At 42.8% G+C, this 19,486-nt stretch overlaps 1 protein-coding gene across 1 annotated transcript in view; it reads left to right on the top strand.

The window, feature by feature from the left end:
• Nucleotides 1–1,305: 1,305 nt before the first annotated feature.
• Nucleotides 1,306–19,486, top strand: part of CLRN1 (clarin 1) — a 39,869-nt gene continuing 21,688 nt past the window's right edge. Inside the window, exon 1 of the mRNA XM_057740163.1 lies at nt 1,306–1,558. Within this exon, the coding sequence (XP_057596146.1) occupies nt 1,306–1,558 (253 nt within the window). The remainder of the gene's footprint in view (nt 1,559–19,486) is intronic.

The following is a 19,486-nucleotide window of genomic DNA, read 5'->3' as shown; positions in this document are numbered from 1 at the left end:
ACAGTAATTGTGAGAATTAGATAATTTAGGTAAAACACTTAGCAAGGTGCCAGGCATAATAAGTTCTTACTAAAAGTTCACTTTGTAGGTCAGAGCGGAGCACAATACTGTGGCATAAATAGACATTCATTAAATACACACACACACACACACACACACACACACACACACACACACACACACACAAATGAGTACTGTATCTGTTTGCAGAAAGAGGAATGTCACTGGAAATGCAGAGTTAAAAAGCTGTCACTGAATCCTGAACTTTAGTTTTCAGATCTTAATAGTTTAACCGAACTCACTTTGCTACTTAATCTTGCTCACGCCTTTGTCTCTTTCTCCCTGACCGATTACCGCTGCTGGGACCTTGCTTTGCAGCGATGAATTCTTAGTGCCTTCCATCTGACCACAATCCATTATTTCCATGACAATGCCTTTGTCTTCTTTAAGATTCTGATATTTCTCAGATCCAGAACCACATTCCCTTGCCATTGTCCCAAAGGAGCCAAATATTTCAAAGGGAAACATTCAGAAATCTAGATATTTGCACCTGCCTCTCCATATTTTTGTGTACCAGGAAAAAACTGAATCAAATTCTCTATTGACACACTGGTTCTAAATCATTGATCTGGGAGAAAAAGAGTTAGGAGCCCCAGTGGTTGGTCTGCAGTGCTTCAGAACCACACAGAATCCAATTTGGTCCCTTATTTTATCCTGCTACAACGAACATTCTTCCAAATCAATTAATTGCCAATATATATGTGTGTGTGTATACATAGTCTATCTACCTCTAATGAAACTCCTCTTCTCTCCCAACCAAAAACAGAAACACATCAATAAATGAACTTCTCAAGTTGCTGAAAATTTATCATGGGAGTGCAGCCTGTTTCTGAAAGTTTCAACTCACCCAATCAGACAAGAGGCAGAGGAGAGGGGAGGCATTGATCAAGTTACATAGAAGACTCCATCTGTTATCTTAGACCTCTGTTACCAAGGGACACAAGAGGAGATACGTGAAGGCAGTTTGAAAGAGTTTTATTTCACAGATTCTTAGTCCAAAGATTTCAAAGTAGAAGCAGCAGCAGAAAAGGAGAGAAAAAAACAAGTAAGCGTGATGGAGCTGCCTTCAACCTGGCATTCTGACATTTAACCTAGTGAGAAACGCCGTCAACGGTGAGGTTGCCTTTTCAGCTGGGATCTGTCCATTCAGCTTCCATAATAAATGCAGTCAAAGGGGCAGTCACTTCTCATCGGTCACAAAGGTCCGGTTTTTGAACCTCACCCTCACAAGAGCCATTTCTCATCATGCCAAGCCAACAGAAGAAAATCATTTTTTGCATGGCTGGGATGTTAAGCTTCGTGTGTGCCCTTGGAGTCGTGACAGCCCTGGGGACACCTTTGTGGATCAAAGCCACCTTCCTCTGCAAAACTGGGGCTCTGCTTGTCAATGCCTCGGGGCAGGAGCTGGACAAGTTCACGGGCGAGATGCGGTACGGGCTTTTCCACGGAGAGGGAGTGAGGCAGTGTGGGTTGGGAGCCAGGCCCTTTCGGTTCTCATGTAAGTAACTGTTGTATTTGAATTATTTAATACTTTAGACAAGCTCTTCCAAGTGTGGCAAGAAATTATTTTTAAGAGCCCTGCCCTGTCTATTGCAGGACTTTTTAAACAGGTGTGAACTGTTGGAAATATCTAGGTCTCTTCTGAGCAGTTTCTTCTTCCTAGTTTTTATTATTTTGTTTTTACGATTTCATTCTTGCTGTTTTTCTTATGACAACTCATAGTTAATGAGTTGCCAGAGAATTAAACTTTTTGAAAAGATAAGCAATTAAAATTCTTAAATATTAATATTTATGTAAGAAATTATGGGCTCTTTTGTAAAAAGAGAGGAACTTGCGAAATAGGAAAGCTGTCAGAGATGATCTTCGTTTTGTTCTTTAAAAAAGAACCAGTGTCATGGGCTCCTTAACCAACTCTAGCTGCTTTTGCCCCTTGAACATCACCTTGTTTCCTGTCTATACCCCCATTTTCCCTGCTAGGACCTTTGCTATTGATAAACATTCTTTTTGTTTCTCTTACCCAACTTGGATGACTTGACTATAGATATTTAAAATGATATGCTGTGATAACTGGAAAAGAATTAGATGCCTATTTAAGATAGAAAATTCGCCACTGATTGACCTTCAGATCACGTACAGAATATGAGACAGATTTTCCTGTCATGATATTTGTGAAATGGAAGTGTCCCCGCAGTATTTACAACCTGTTTATCTTAAGAAGAGAATTTTTTTAAAAATTACCATGTGAATAGGCAACTCATTAAATGAAAATTAATAAGAAGTCGTTTGTTATATCTCTCCCAGCACACATTCAGAAATTATTATTATTTCGAAAGGGCTGGTTTGGAACAATCTTATGAAGACACAGCCAGTAAATTACTGCATAAATCACTCTTCAGGAAAGAAGGTTACCAGTTGAGGCATTTAAAATGAATTATTATTTTGCCTGGGTATTTTTTTTTTCTAGCATAGGTAGAAGGCTAAATTAATTGAATTTATTATTAACATATGCAGTGTCTAATTTAATTTCAATGTGGGCCTATTTATATTTCTGCAACATTCCTTACAACTTCTTAGCAGTCATTGGACACCAACCTTCAACTCACATAGGCTATTAAGCGATATGAATTTGCATAGGGCTCCAGAAAATCCCCAAGAATTAGTCTTCAGCTTTTCAAGAAATTATCATCTGCTAGATTTGATGAAGTGGATACCCACCCCTTTCACTGAATGGCTTTAGTTCATTAAGGTAATGGGGCTGTTATCCAGTTGCTTAGCTTCCCTTAGGAGGGAGAAAAAGAACAAAGCAGAATGTCACCTGATTTGCAACTGTATTAAAAAGCAAAAAAGGAAAAAAGATGAGTGAAATGATTTAAGCGTGAGTCATTGGCAGCTAAAGTGTGAGTAAAGCTTCTCACAGATGAATTTAGACAAAAGCAGGGCGCCTACAGGGGGCTTTCTGGAGCCTCAGCATTTTGCACAGTGAAATGAAGATAAACTTTACTCGTAGCACAGGACATGTTCCAAAACAGTAATGTTTTCTAAACACTTACTTCACAGCAAGCACCAGGCACATTTCGTCTCATGTAATCCTCACAGAGCCACATTCCTCGGTGGTTCAAAAAAGAATTCTTTTCATGGCTGGTCCTATGCCAGCCCCGGCCGTAATGAAGTTGTTCTAATCAGGTGTCCCTCCGCTTTCTGTGAAGACTCACAGAGCTGGTGGGGTTTCAACGATGCCCTCACCTGTCTCCCAGGATTGCGTTAGTCCCCATGATACTCTGAATCTTTTCCCCAGCCTTGTGAAGAAAATCTTGCATTGGACAGTGCAAATTTAGTTGGAGATTCACTCTGAATAAATTGGGCATTGACAGTGTCCTCATTCTAAATGCATTTTTGCTTGGTTCTGCGGTACAAGTTTATGTGTGTTATTTTTATGTGCAACATATGTGTCACTTTTAAACCCAGATGTATGGTATAACATGAGGATGAAGAATGGACCAGAAAAATAGTTAGGCGATGTTGTCATGTTTGCTCCTATTAAATGTTCCCTATTGACCATTCTATCTCTTTTAATTATAACAAAAATCTCCCCCGCTGGCACACACAATTATGCTGGGAAAACTTCTGCCTCGTTTACTCTGGCTGATTCTCATCCATTTATGGGTCATCGCTTCATCTTCTAGAGGTCACCAGCATTCATACCTAGCACACAATTTCATTCATTATAATGAAGGACTGTTTTCCTTTCAGGGCAACACAACTGGTTGGCTTAATTTTCCCTGATATGTCACCTGTAAAATTTTAATGATGATATTTAAACTCTAAATGTAGCCATCAAGACAAAAAGTGCCAGTTTTGAGCTCAGGGTGTTTGGGTGGGTTTCTGTTTTGGTTTGAAACAGTGCGGAGCATCGTCAAAATACGATGCCCAAGAGTCATATGGTATCAATCATTCCTAGATACGCTGATCTCTTCATTGCCAAGACAGTTCAATGAGCTGGGGAAAACATATGGAATATTTTTTCTGAAATGTGAAAAATAAAATTTAACCAATCATGTATCACAGCTTGTAACTTGAGTCATACTTTTAAGAGCATCTTAATTTGGAACTTATGATTGAAAATTTGTAAAAATTACAACATTTTAGAGAAGCAGAGTTTCTTGACCAAATGAGGCATATGACCCAGATTGCAGAGGGAATGTTGAAATTACCTCTGTGAGCAAGCAGATGGTTTCTCAAACATATTTTGGGGTAGAATAGTTGGGATTCAGGGTCTCTGTGACCATCACTCTATCCCCAGGGTCTCCTGCAAGTGTGACTCCCGTCTCCTGCTGATCCCACCTGTTTCAGGTGATTTACTGATCACCATCCTATACGCCCTGCATCTCTCCCATCACCCCGCCTACACATGGTGGAGCTGCAAAGGTCTCTGGTGTACCTCCTTCTGGTAACACTGCCTGTCTTCCACACCCCCACACCCCCCCCTTCCTTAGCTCACTGCCTGTGTGGAAGCAGGCATGGTGGGGGTGGGAGGGACACCTACTGAGTTTGAGGAGGACTACCGGGTGGGAGGGAAGGGGGAAGGAAGCCACTCGTACCGGGGCCCCTCCGGTCTTTTAGCCCGGAGGCCCGATTGTCCAGTCTCACTCACCCATTAAAACAGTGCAGCTAATAGAGATCTTGTTTTCCTCCCACTGCTGGGAAAAAGTGATTAGTGGGATACAAAATAGTACTGTTTAGGAGGCACTGGTGAGAAGGGGAAAGCCAGCTTCCCACAGCCAAATCACTGTTTCCTCCTTCATCCTTCCCAGACCTTGACGTTCACTCTGCTATTTCTCATCACCGTGTATTAAAAGTATTTGAGAATGTGTACTTCACTGCAAGGAGAAGCTGAGCCCCAGGAAGGCAGGGACTGTGTACTATGCATCCCCAGTACTCCCTCAAACCAGGACCTAGCATGATGCATGTCACAAAGGGGTACTTAATGCATCTTTGGTAAACTGGCACTACTGAGATGAAGTAATTTGGGATGAGAGCAGGGCTCTGCCATTCCCTGGAGATTAGACTTCCAGCAAACTATGTCACTTCACTGGTTTTCAGTTCTTGCATCTATAAAATGGGAGGTGAAACTAGGCAATTTCTAACGTCTCTTCCAGTTCAAACACTCTATGGTCTGTATAAGAGGGGGCTGGCTGTTCTAGACGAGGCCCTTCCAGCTTTAAATCTGCGCGACCCTTCAAGTTTCAACTGAAGCCTCCACTGACAGACTGTAGCCACCATCATTAGAAGTGGCAAGTTGCGTGTGCCTCTGCTCTTTCATTCTCAAGCTCCTGATTTTTAAAGTATTTTGAAGTACGTACCATTTATTAGGACCCAGATGAACTTCATTATCAAAGTGACTGCTTCTTGTTTTCCCTATCATAACCTTTTGCTTTTTGTGTACAAAATTGCAGGTTAAAGGAGAAAACGAAAAATGGGATATTTTGAAATTTTAGGGAGATGGGTTAGTGGGTTCCAGAGAGCAGGAACAGCCATCAACACTCGGGCAATTAAGAGAGAGTTATTGAGAAAGTAAAAATGGGAGAAGGTCAAAAGGCAGGGAGAGGCTGCCCTACTTCCTTCCATTTTTTTTTCCTTCATTTTTTCTAGAAACTCCTCTTCTACCCCTACTGAAAAACTCCTTTTTCCTGAATCTGATTTCATAAACTGGTAACGGCAAGAAATGAGGAATGACTAGTATATTTAACACTCCACGGGTATTCTTTACCCAAAGGCAGAACTTAAGCATAAATTATCCTCGAATTAATGAAAAATATGGAAAAGGTGCTTTTGAGAAAAGGAACTTCTTGTTCTCCTTGGCTCGTCCAGGACAAGAATGTTTATTTCTCCCTCCTCCCTAACAACTACCTCTAATATCCTTATCAGAAAAAAAAATCCACAAAATCAGCCTTGTTTGACAACTATAATTTTGCATATACGTGTACACACACACACACACACACACACACACACACACACACACCTTCCTTCCCTATAAATTTCCCTCCACCCTGACAGCCAGTGAAGTCACTGACCAGGGCTTTCCTAGAGACGAGGTAGAGGCTGACGGGGCTGCTTCTGAGGCTCTGCGTGGCAGGTCCTCAGTGGAACTTCTGGAACTCAGCCCTGCTGTGTGAACTTTACCTGCTGGAGGATGACTCCTCAATTCTTCTCACAATTTGCTGCTCTGCTTTCACTTCTAATCTCTGAGGGTGACTCATCTTCCCCAAGGACTTTCAGACAATCCAAAAGAAAAAATACTAATTTCTGCTGCCTATTTATTGGGTGCCTCACAGGTGCCAGGGACTTTGCATATGTTATCTTCAACCCTTACATGGGAGGTGTTATGTTGCTACGTCTCTTGAACAAGTACAGAAACTGGAAACTCAGAGAGGTCACAAAAGTTCCCAAAGACACAGATCTAGTAGGTAGCAGACCTAGGACTGAAAATCTGCTCATTCCTCTGCCACATTCTGTCTCCTTGCATTATGCAAAAGGGAGGTGAAGAGATGAAAATCTAAGAGTAGGCCTCAGTGTCACCAGCTATTTAAAATATTATGTTGTGTTGGTGAGGACATGGAGAAAAAGGAAACTTCATGCACTGTTGGTAGGAATGTAAATTGGTATATCCACTATGGAAAACAGTATGGAGGTTCCTCAAAAAATTAAAACTAGGACTACCACATGATCCAGCAATTCCACACCTGGATATTGATCCAAGAAAGCAAAAATATTAACTCAAAATGATATACGCATCCCTACGTTCACAGCAGCATCATTTACAATAGTCAAGATATAGAAACAAACTATGTGGACTTCCCTGGTGGTGCAGTGGTTAGGAATCCACCTCCCAATGCAGGGGACACAGGTTCGAGCCCTGGTCCAAGAAGATTCCACATGCCACGGAGCAACTAAGCCCATGGGCCACAACTACTGAGCCTGTGCTCTAAGAACCCACAAGCCACAACTACTGAGCCCACATGCTGCAGCTACTGAAGCCTGCATGCCTAGCGCCCATGCTCTGCAAAGAGAAGCCACTGCACTGAGAAGCCCGAGCACTGCAACAAAGAGTAGCCCTGTTTACCACAACTAGAGAAAGCCTGCACGTGGCAATGAAGACCCAAAGCAGCCAATAAATAAATTTTTAAAAATGAAGTGACTAATGTGAAAAAGAAATTCATTAAAAAAAAAGAAACAAAGTATCTATCAACAGCTGAATGGATTAAAAAGATACATTTTGTATATACAATGGAATATTACTCAGCCATAAAAAGAATGAAATCTTGCCACTTGTGACAGGGTGGCTCAGCCTGGAGGATGTTATACTTAGTAAAATAAGTCACACAGAGAAAGTTGTATGTGGACTCTGAACTACAGAATGAACAAACACAACAAAACAGAAACAGACTCACAGATACAGAGAACTAACTAGTGGTTACCAGGGGGGAGATGGGTGGGGGAGGTAAAGTAGGTGAAGGGGATTAAGAGGCACAAACTCCTGGTTATAAAATAAATAGTTATAAGGATGTAATGTACAACACAGGAAATATAGTCCATATTTTACAATAACTTTGGAGTATAATCTATAAAAAGATCAAATTTCTATGTTGTACACCTGAAACTAACATCCTATTGTAAGTCAACTATACTTCAATTTAAAAAAAAAACACAAAGATGAAAAACAATGAAACTGGTACTTCACAAGAACTAGTTCTCATATAAGGGCTAGCAACTCTAGCACTAATGAGTGTCAGTACGGCTACAGCTTTTATCACATTCCTCATCCTCATCTTACTATTCTCGAATTTGCCGTGGCTATAATCCAGGCTTATGTATTCACTCTCTTAGTAAGCCTTTACCTACTCGACAATACACAGTGATCCACCAAACCCATGCATACCACATAGTAAACCCCAGCTCCTGACTCCTTACATCCCTTAACCAGTTGATGGTACTTGGCCTTAAGATTTGAATACATTCATTGCCTTTTTTTTTTTTTTAATTTATTGGCTACATTGGCTCTTCATTGCTGCACGCGGGCTTTCTCTAGTTGTGGTGAGCAGGGGCCAGTCTTCATTTTGGTGCGGCTTTTCATTGTGGCAGCTTCTCTTACAGGCTCTAGGTGTGTGGGCTTCAGTAGTCGTGGTGCACGGGCTTAGTTGCTCCATGGCATGTGGGATCTTCCTGGTCCACGGATCGAACCCGTGTCCCCTGCATTGGCAGGTGGATTCTTAACCACTGAGCCACCAGGGAAGTCCCCATTCATTGCCTTTTTATTTCACATTTCAGTGGCCCTGAGATCTCAGCCCCAATTTTGACCTTTGGAAAGTAAAACTGTCAAGCCAAGCCTGTTTAAGAATCTAGGTTGAGCAGGTCATATGCTTATGGCTACATCTTTGGGTTATGTAATTATATTACCTAACCTACTATGTTGGTAGTTTATGTTGAAGGCAGAGATATCTGATTGCACATGCAGTTAGCTGATTTAAAATCCTGCCAACTAAAATCTTCCTGGTATGATCTTCAAAGTTAGTTACTTGGACTACAATAAATATTTTACCACAGCAATGACCAAAATGGTAGGTTCCTTCCTGAGGTGACATGAACAGTTCCAAAACAGAGGCAGGGATAAAAAAAAAAAAAAAAGCAGGTACATTTGATTCACTACAAAAACTGATATTGTAGGAGGAATCAATGGGATAGAATTAGCGTGTAGATTAAGATTTCTTTTTTTTCAAAAGATGAAAAGTAAAAGCTCATTTGAATCTCTGAACTATATCAGGGATTTCATAACATTAAAGGCATATTTTTTAAAAACAAAACTCAAATTAAACAACGGCAAATGTGCGTTTCATCTAGTCATGCAGCTGAACACCCAGACTGGTTGTGGTGTGATGCCCTTTATTACAGGTATGATAGCACGGACGAATAGCTCACTGTACCTGGCAGGCTAATTTATGCAGGATTCGTATTTCGCTCCCTCTCAGCATGTTATAACTGTAACAAAGCCATTCCTGGGAGTTATTACCCCAACATAATCACACCCCGTGGATTCGGAGCAGTTAAATGGGTTCTGTTATCAGAGACACATATGCACCGAAGCATCTGCCGTCCCTCAGCCACTGTGGGTGATTAAGACTCACTGATGGGGCTGCTTCCAATAGGCTGGAGTCAGGTAGGTACAGCTCAGCTGAGAGAAATTCAGGAGAGGTACCGAGAAAACTGTATTTTAAAAGGTTCTATCATATCATCAAGTCTCCTCTTTTTAAGCGCTGGGGTCAGAGATTTCCTTCTCGCTGACCATGGAGCCATCAGAAGCCTGGCTCGATGCCTGGGTGTGAGAGGAGGGGTGAAGTTAAAGGAGATGAATGCGTTGAGCGTATGTCTGGGAGCGTCTTTCACCGCATTTTCATAATGACTGGCTGCAGATGGGCTGAGGGGAAAGTCAGATCAAGAGCCTTTCTGTAACAAGAAAGAAATCTTCCCCCTTACTCCCTTTCAAGAAAACGAATAGCTGAGCACCAAGGGGCCAGATACAACTTCTTTTTGAAACCTGCCATTCATGTGAAGGACAAGTCGAGAAGAAAAACAGGACCTCTGAAGCTATACCATCGTGGCTTTAATCTAGGAAGAAGTGGCGGCACCACTGCTGACACCATTATCAGAGGCTGCCTTCGTTCTGAGAGCTTCACAGATGGTGTTACCTGCAGTTTACATCTGGCCAGATGAAGACGAAGAGGGTCGATGAGACCTAACCCATTAGATCAGTGGTCTGTAACCCTGGCTGTGCTTTAGAATCACCCGGGGAGTCTTGAAAACTACTGATGCCAAGGCTCCAACCCAGACCAATTGAATCAGGATCTCTGGAGGCAGGACTGAGCACCGGATGGTTTAGAAGCTCCCCCAGGTGATCCTAATATGTAGCCTAGGTTGAGAACTATTGCGGTGGATGACGACCAAGCCGGGTGGCATCAGGCGAGGCCGAGAGTCAGAAGCCCTCAGTGTTAGGGCTGGGCGAGGTCACCAGAAGGACGGCAGGGGGGCAGGGCAGAAGCAGTATTTGGCATTGCTTCCACACAGTTGAGAGGGTTTCTGGTCAAATTCAAGCTGAGATGCTTGCTTTCCATCCCTTTAGCTGCGTATTTCTGTGAAGGGTCTCACTCTTCATCCACACCCACCTGGCCTCGGAGGGAATGAGAGATCTGATTGATGCGTTTGCAGTAAGAAACTGAGCATACTTGGCTCCCAGCCCCGGTGGCTTGAAAGTCTTCCCCCCTTTCCAAATCTACCCACCAGTTACAGGAGTCTGTTCTGTCCGTGGCCGGGGTGAGGAAGCCGGCTCTGCCCTAGATAGAGAGGCCTTCAGCTGTCCAGCCCTGCCTGTGACTGGGGTGGAGGGTGAGGCTGCTTAATTCAGTGCGACTGGGTGGATGATCTAAACTACATTCTCCAGAGCTTTGTCAGAAATAAAGCTAATATCTTGGCCTCCCTCTGCCGGTCTCCTGTAGAGGAGAAGAGCTCTGCTCCTTCTAAGAGACGACCGGGGTCCTCTTAGGAGGTGCACCATCAGCCCAAACATCATTTTAGACAAACCATTACAGAGAATGTGCAAGAAACTGTACAAGGGAAACAGAAACAAGAATGGGAACAGTAGATCAGACACTGAGGGGAGCATGTGACAGCTAGCAAACAACTGATTAACTCTACATCCAAAGTTCTTGGAGGACGCACAGCAATAGTCACCTACTGGGTCAGGAAAAAAAAAAAAACTGAGCTACAAGATAGTTTGTCTGATTTCCATGTAATCTAAGGGCTCCTATGGGAGGGTCTTAGGTCCTAATGTACAGATGTGGCCCCACCTGTGGGCCAGATAACTCCCACCCACCCCGGTGATCAAATCTGAGACTTGAAAATGCCGGCACTCCCACTGCACGGAGTTCTTAAATCTCCCTCTCTTGGTGGAAATACAAGTCTTCTGCCATTCTTGTCATGTTAAAAAATGTTTAAGTGATTATGTGAAATTTACAAAGAGCTTCCACATAAATGACCTCACTGTATCTCTCAAAAGGTCTGTGAATTAATTCTATTACCACCTACATTTACAGATAAGGGATCTGAGGTATCAGAGGCCCCCATGAGTAGTAAACGGCAAAACCAGATTAATCTCTAACTTTCCTAATTCCAAAAGCTACGCTTTTTGAACCTGCCATGTTGTCCTTTGGTTAATACCTGGCTATTTTTCTCTCTTCCCACCAGCTCCCTGACCTTCTTGCTTTGGTCATGCGTGATATTCTAACCACCTCACACTCTTGGTTAGTGCCTAAACATAGGTTTAGACCAGGTTTACTGATTCCTGTTTTAAGAAGCGCAGGATGAAAGATATGACTGTTAGACTGGAATCAGTAAGAGATAAAAAGAGAATAAAGTTTCAGGATAAAATATAACAGAAGAACCCAGGAGATAGAAATAAAATAAATTTTAAGGCAACTGAAATGAAAGCCATACATTTAGAGAGATCAAATAAAACATGGATTAATGGCAAGTAATAAAAGAACATACTTAGTACTTAGTAAAAGCAAATCTTTTTTTATCTTATTCTTATTACTTTCCAATGATCTATTGAAAAGTGTGACTTCACATGTAAGATACAAATTCTTTGTAAGTTAAAATTTATGTGCCCTCACCCCCTCACCCCCTAAAAAAAGATCATTGGTGCTTACATACCCGTGTCCTTCTAGACTCTGAGACACAAAAGGGATGGGACAAACAACTAAGAATCTAGCAGAAGTGTTTTTACATAACTGACCACTTGTAAGCACTGTACAGGTTCCTCAGTCAAGATGGGCTAAGTTGTGTTTTAATAATAAATAAGGCCAAATATTATAGGTTTAAATCAACAAAGAATGGGAGTTCCCTGGTTGCCTAGTGGTTAGGATTCCAGGCTTTCAGTGCCATGGCCTGGGTTCAACCCCTGGTTGGGGATCTGAGATTCCATAAAAAAAAAAAAAAGATTGATTTCTTGCTCACAGTACATATTCATCAGAGATTAGCTGTCGGTCCATTCCCGGACACAGCCACCATCTGGAATGTGACCAGCTGCTGTAACAAAGAGCTGTGGAGGCTTTCACACTAGCAGCTAAATTCTCTGACCCGGAACTGACACACACCACTTCCACTTATATTTTCTTGGCCAAGGCTGTTACAAGGGGCCCTCAGAGGGGTCAAAACGTGCAATCCTATTGTGAGCCCAGGGTGGGGAAGAACCAGAACTGTGGGTGGTGGAACAGCACTCTCTACCATCTCCATCAACATTTTTGATCAGAAAGCTCCAAGAAGGAGAATTACTCTCTGTCAGGGCAAGGCACAGAGACCTCAGAGGAAAGTAAGGATCAGAGTCCAATTTCACCAGATGGCATTGAAGAAGCCATTGTGAGCCACGGTACGAAGAGCCTATCGTGGCCAGAGTACAGAGGATGCGTGAGAGACAGGAGGAAGAGAAGGAGGAGGAAGGTAAGGCTGGAGAGGAAGCAGGGACCAGAATGTGAGGGACTTTGCTGTATGGAGGCAATTAACTTTATCTTGTAGGCATTGGAAGACCATTTAGCAGGTATGTGTCAGGACAGAAGATGGATTCAAAGACCAAAAGAGAGGTGGAGAGGAGAGTCAGAAGGCCTCTCCAAGATTTGGAGGTCCAAACCAAAGCACTGTCAGAGGACTGGAAAGGGGGGCAAATATTTCCGAGATGATCAGAAGCAAAAATCAACGGGACTTGGTGACAGAGGATGAACACCAGCTTTCCGCTGGCTGGATGGCTGTGATCATTCACCGAGATAAATACAGAAGGGGGAAGTTTAGAGAGAAGATGAAATTACTTTGGGTCACGTTTAATGAGGTTCACTTATGGGCCAGCAACAAGAGACGTCCATCAGTTAGGCAGATCTGGAGGTCATGAGTGAGGCTGGGGAGGAGACAGAGAGGTGGGAATTGGCAGACTGGAAGTGGTAGTTGGAGCTACAGCTGAAGAGGAGGCTTCCCAGAGAGGGGAATCAAATGAGAGGCAAACGAAGATGTGTTCTAGAAAACACCAATATTTCCAGGTCAAGGAGAAGGGACGTGCAAAGGAGATTGAGAGAGGATGGGCAGTGAGCTGGGAGGGAGTCGGCTGAGGGGGAACCGTGGGAGGAGCAACCAGGAAGCTATGGTCAACCGTCCTGACCATCACAGAGGCGTCGCGTAAGAGACAACGAAGACAGACCTGTGAATCTTACACACAATCATGGGGGGCCTTTGCTAAAACAATCTTGATGGAGTGGTCCTCCGTTAGGAAAGGAGGTCCTTGCAGGAGCTGAGGAGGGAATGAGAGGTAAGGACCCAAAGAAAGACTGAGGTCTGGGAGTAGCTACAAGAGTCCTAAGCTCAGGGTGTGTGTGTGTGTGTGTGTGTGTGTGTGTGTGTGTGTGTTTACAATGGGAGAATCTTGAGTATGATTCTATGCTGAGGGCATAGAGCAGTAGGGAGGAAAAGGCTGAAGACAGGTAGCACAGGTAGGTAATTAACGGATTTCGAAAGGACCCTGTGAAGCGGAAAAGGGTCTGAGAGCACAGGGAAGAGGCCAAGCCTTGAACAGGAGAAAACATTTTTCATTAAGAATGGAGGGAAGGTTGGCCTGAACCAAAAAGAAGGGTGGCACTGGGGGACTGAAAAGTTAAGGGAATTCCTCTGATAGCCTCTGTTTTCTCTGTGAAATGGAAGAGTTCGGTTTGCTAGATACTTCTGAGCCTTTTGTAAGCCAGGCACACAGGGCTAAGGTAAATGGAGTGGGGGTGTGACAGGTGCTTAAGAGAGGGGGAGGTTTAGAATATCTGATGAGGGACAGAAGAGGGAAAGACGAGAAAAGGCTTTGCAGAAATGGGGGGACCACAGATCAGAGACTCAAGGAAAGTTGGGGTCCAGAGGCAAGACGTACAGCCCAAGGAATAGAGCCTCCCACCAAATGACGGCAGGAGGGTGAACTTCCCCGTGACTGTGTTCTACCTCCCAGTCATTAACTTATGATTTACACAGCTCCGTTTTATAGAAGCAGACTGTAGTCATGAGGGTACCACAGCCTTCCTCTGTGTGCTGAGAGAGCTATGCGATGTGGGTTTCCTTTCTCCCCTCTCCCTCCTGTGACTTGGGTGCCTTCTATTCTATTAGGAGAGTCAGGCCAATGGCTAGTTTCTTCTAGCTCTGTTTATGACTCGATATCTTGTCAGAAATCTCTGCTTTTCAGACTTACAAAGGGGAAATTGAGCTTTGAACCAGGAATTTAACATGTATGTTACAGAATATAACTCACTATCTTTAGGTTCCCTTGATCTTTACATACCTGGATAGCATTCTCTTAGAAAGCATGCTGGCCCAAGTAATTCCTTTCCTGAGAATTCACCCAGAAAGGTTATTCCTGCTCATTCCATCCCCATAAGCAAGAAAAAGGTACATACTTGAAAATGTTCATGGAAGCATTGGCTATAATACTGAAATAATGGAAGGCAACCTAATGGATGGCATTGGTTTGATGGAAAATCATGTAGTTATCTAAATGGTAGTTATGAAGACAATCTGTGTGATATGGGAAATGCTTTTATTCTGAGTAAAAAAAAAACCAGAATGTGACCTCAAAACTTCATTATGATTATAGTAATATATGAAGTAAATATTAAGATGGACAAAGATTTGAAAGGAACAAAAATAAAGGAAAAGCTTGCTTTTTATGTTGGTGGGATTGTGGGTAAAATTTGTACATTAATTTCTATTTCACTGTTATAATGTTGTTCAGTTATAAGATCTCTCCATAAACAGTTGGACCTTTGGACAAACTAACAGAAACATGGGGAGAGCAAGTCCATCTTCCCCCATCCTCCTGCCCTGCTAACAAAAAAGAGATGTGTCATGTTCAAGTTTGAGACAGATTCTTTCACAAATCCCAAACTTTAAACTTTGTTAATAAACAGCCGTCAGTTTCCATCTAACATGGTGACAATCTCCCAAGTATGTTGGATTAAAATTTTTCTTTTAATAAAGACATTTGAAATTCTATTCCAGTTGCCAGCCAGGTCTTTCAACTGCTTAAAAGAAAAAAAAAAAAACCAAAAAAAAAAAAACCACACTGGCTCCTATCATCCCTTTGGCAACTATTCTATTTTATTTCCACATTGTCCCAGATTCTCTCCAAAAACTCAATTCAGCTTCTATTACCACCAACCCCAGAAACAACTTATATCAAGGTCACCAGTGACTGCCTGACTCAAAGGACAAATTCTGGTTCTCAACCAGAAACTCCCATCACACTTAAAAGTGCCCACCCCCCTCTTCTTCTCCTCTGGCCCTGGGGTCACTAGCTGCACTGTCCTCTCCTCCTTCCTTCCCTCCCCACCGATGTGGCACTAACTCCCTTCCATCAGAATCACTGGCTTCTACCAAGAAACCCCAAACCTGCTAACCAGACTCCATCCCTGCCTCCTACTCCAAGCAAAACGCATCCATCCAACATATCTGTGTCCAGCAGCTACATCATGCATTCTTCACAGCAGCAGAATCCCCCTAAGGAGGTGAAAATTGATTCTTGAGGGGAAGAAAATACCCCTTCTCCTTAAAAAGCATGTATTATATATGTATAAAGTACATATACAAGTACAATACAGAAACCAATATACAATATATCTGTGGTATTAAAATCTCATGAGTGGAGGGTGATCAGGAGAAACATCTAAAAGGACTCCTGGGGTGAGGAGCAACAGTGAAAACAAAAGGTTGAGAAATACTGTTTTGCCGGCATTCTTAGGTGCTAGGGATACAGCAATGGATAAAACAGACCAATGCACCTGTCCTCATGTCATGGGGGAAACAAAGAAACAAATAAGTAAAAATACACAACTTATCAAATGGTGATAATTGCTATGGAGAAAAATAAAAACAAGAAAGGTGTTGGGAGTTCAGGGGCGGGGTGGGTGACAGACAGGGGGTTGCAACTTTAAATAAAGAAGGCCTCCCTGAGAAAGTGGCATCTGAGTAAAAACATGGAGGCGGAACACACCAGCTGAGGGAACAGTATGTGCAAAGGCCCTGAGGTAGGGGTGTTCCTGGCATGTTTGAAGTACAGTAAGGAGGTCAGTAGCTGGAGCACACCGAGCAAGGAAACAGGTAGCAGATGAAGTCAGAGGTCTGACAAGGAGGCCCATCATGTACAACCTAGTAGGCCATTGTAATGGCTTGGCTTGTATTCTGGGTGAGATTAGAATTCACTGAAAGGGTCTGAGCAGGAGACTGAAGTAAACCAATTCATTTTTAAAAGATCCCACTGGCTGCTAGGTTGAGGGCAGGTTGGAGGATGGAGGCATGGAAGCAGGGAGACCAGTTAGGAAGCCCTGGCAGTCATCCAAGTGAGAGATGATGGTGGCTTAGACCAGGTGGAACAGTAAAGACAGGGAGATGTGGTCAGACTCTGAAGGTAGAGCCAGTAGGTTTTCCTGATGGGTTAAACATGAAATGTGAGAGTAAGAGAAGAATCAAGGATGAGGCCAAGGAAGAATGGAATGGCTAGCAACTGAAATGAAGAAGGCTAAAGGAAGCAAGGAGGAGAAGAGATTATGAGTTCAGTTTGGGATACTTTGAGATGCCTATTTAATATCCCAGTCGAGATGTTCAGAAGGTAACTGGAGGACATACAAGTGTGGGATTCAGAGAGAAGTCTGGGCTGGAAATACAATGTTTGAGAGTACTTCTAGTCAAAGCCATGATACTGCATAGGCACCAGGGGTGTGTGTGAAGAGGGAGAAGAGACCAGGTCAGAGAACTGAGTTATTCCCTGGATGACTCTGGAGATGAGGATGGACCAGCTGAGTAGATCAAGACGGTAGCCAGGGAGGTCGCAAACCCAGGAGAGTGCCGTTTCTGGGAGCCAGGGGAAGAAAGCATTTCCAGGAGGAGGGAGTGAACACTGTGTCAGACGTAGACCAGGTACGATGAGGAGAAAGATGGACCACTGGGTTTGGCAGCTGGAAGCTCTTCGGTGCCCTGGGAAATGCAGTATTAGTTGAAGAGAGAAAGTGGAGAGAGGAAGGAGACGCTGAGAGTATAGGCAACTCCCTGAGAGCTTTTGCTGTAAGGGAAACAGAGAAAGGGGGTAATAGCTGGAGGAGGACTTCAGTGAGCTTTTTTTTTTTTTTTTTTAAATGAGGAAATGACAGCATGTTTGTGTGCTGTTGGGACTGATCCAATAGATGAGGGAAACTGATGCTGTGGCAGGGAGAGGAGAGAATTCCTCAGCAGTATCTTTGAGGAGGTGGGAAGGGGTGGACTGTGGTAGAATTGGCCTTAGACAGGGGTGCACCATAGCAGACCTCTACTGAGCATCTACCATGTGCTAGGTTCTCCATACCTATTCACATACCTATTTCTCTCATATCTGTGATGTCACTGAATCCTCACAGATATGAGAGAAAAGTGGGATGAGTTATTTTTCAGATAAAGAAATCAAGGTTTAGGGAGTTCACAGAGTTAGAAAGAAGCTGAAACGTGAACTTCCTTTGTCTAATTTCAAAGGCCTGGTCCTTTCCCCAGCCTCTCCACAGAACACTCATTTCACAGAGAGAAAGTGGGACCCATTAACTTGGTCCCATAGTGGATCAGAACCTGGGTACCTGACTCCTAGCCCAGGGCTCCTTTCCTTGTCTTTAAGCTCTTCCTTCTTCCCTGCCAAATGGTCACCTTTGCTAAGGCTATCACTCACATCTGGAGGACCCTACTCATTCTAGACCTTGTTCCTCCTGTTCGTTTTTGTTTTTAGTGAGGTTGATTGAGGTATAACTACACACAGTACAGCTCACTCTTTTTAGGTGTACAGGTCTATGTATTTTGACTGATGCACAGAGGCCTGTAAATACCACCACAATCAAGATAAAGAGCGCTTCCATCACCCCCCAAATTTCTCTTGTGCCCCTTTGCGGTCCATCTCCTCCCCCACCCCCAACCCTGGGCAACCACTGATCTGTTTTCTGTCCTTATCATTTTGCTTTTTTTAGAATGTCACATGTATGGAATCATACAATATACAGCCTTTTGAATCCACTTACTTTCAGCGAGCATAATGCACTTCAGTCCACCCACCCGACTGTGGGCACCAATATTCCATCCCTGTGTATTACCACGTAGCGTTTTATTCTACGGACAGGCCACAGCTCGTCTGTCCATCCACCAGCTGAGCAATGTTTAAGATGTTTCCAGTTTTTCATAAATATGAATAAAGCCACTTTACACAGTTACATGTGGATTTGTGTGTGGACATATGTTTTTAACTCTATTAGGCAAATATCTAGGAGTGGGATTGCTGGGTCATATGCTAAGTCTATGGGCAGCTTTTTAAGTACTGAAACAGTTGAATATCCATATACAAAAAAAAAAAATTAACCTTGTCCATATACAAAGAATAACTCCAAATGGATTACAGACTTAAATGTAAACCTAAACTAAAAACATTTTTAGGAGAAAAACATAGGGGAAATTATTTGTGACCTTGCATTAGGCAAAGACTTCTTAGATTTGACATCTAAACATGATACATAAAAGAAAAAAATTGATAAATTGGAATTCATAAGAATAAGGACTGCTCTTCAAAAGACACTGATAAGAGAATGAAAAGACAAGCCACTAACTCAGAGAAAACACTTGTGAATTACTTATCTGATAAAGAGCTTGCATCCAGCATGCATAAAGAATTCTCAAAACTCAATCATAATAGTAATAAACAATTCAATAAAAATGCACAAAAGATATGAACAGACACTTCAACAAAAAAGATATATATATGGAAGGCGAATAAACTCACAAAAGGATGCTGAACATCATTAGTCATTTGGCAAATGCAAATTAAAGCTACACGATAAACGACACCTATTAAATGACTACAATTTTTAAAAACCTGCCAAATGCCAGCGAGAATGCAGAACAACTGGGACCTCATACATTGCAGGTGGGAAGGTGAAATGGTACGGCCACTTTGGAAAACACTTGGCAGTTTCTTATAAAGTCACACAAACAGGAGCTGGGGGTGGAGGACGGGTTGACTACAAAGCGGAAACAGGAAGTTTTGGGAAATGCGGAATAGTTCTGTAACTTGATTGTGGTGGTGGTTACATGATTGTAAGCATTTGTCAAAACTCACAGAACTGTACACTAAAGAGAATTTTTTACTGTGTTAATTTTACTTTTGTCTTAGTCGCAGGTGGTGGCGGGGGGGGCGAAGTAAAAGCAAAGGCAGCAATGCCACTGTGTAACTTTACACAAATTACTTAACTTCTCTGTGCTTTGGGGTTTTTTAAATCTATAACTGAGGATAAAACAGTACTTT

The sequence above is a fragment of the Hippopotamus amphibius genome, chromosome 6 (genome assembly GCF_030028045.1).
Source record: "Hippopotamus amphibius kiboko isolate mHipAmp2 chromosome 6, mHipAmp2.hap2, whole genome shotgun sequence".
Taxonomy (NCBI): Eukaryota; Metazoa; Chordata; class Mammalia; order Artiodactyla; family Hippopotamidae; genus Hippopotamus; species Hippopotamus amphibius.
Note: the sequence above shows the minus strand (reverse complement) of the source record. Positions and strands in the feature narration are given on the sequence as shown.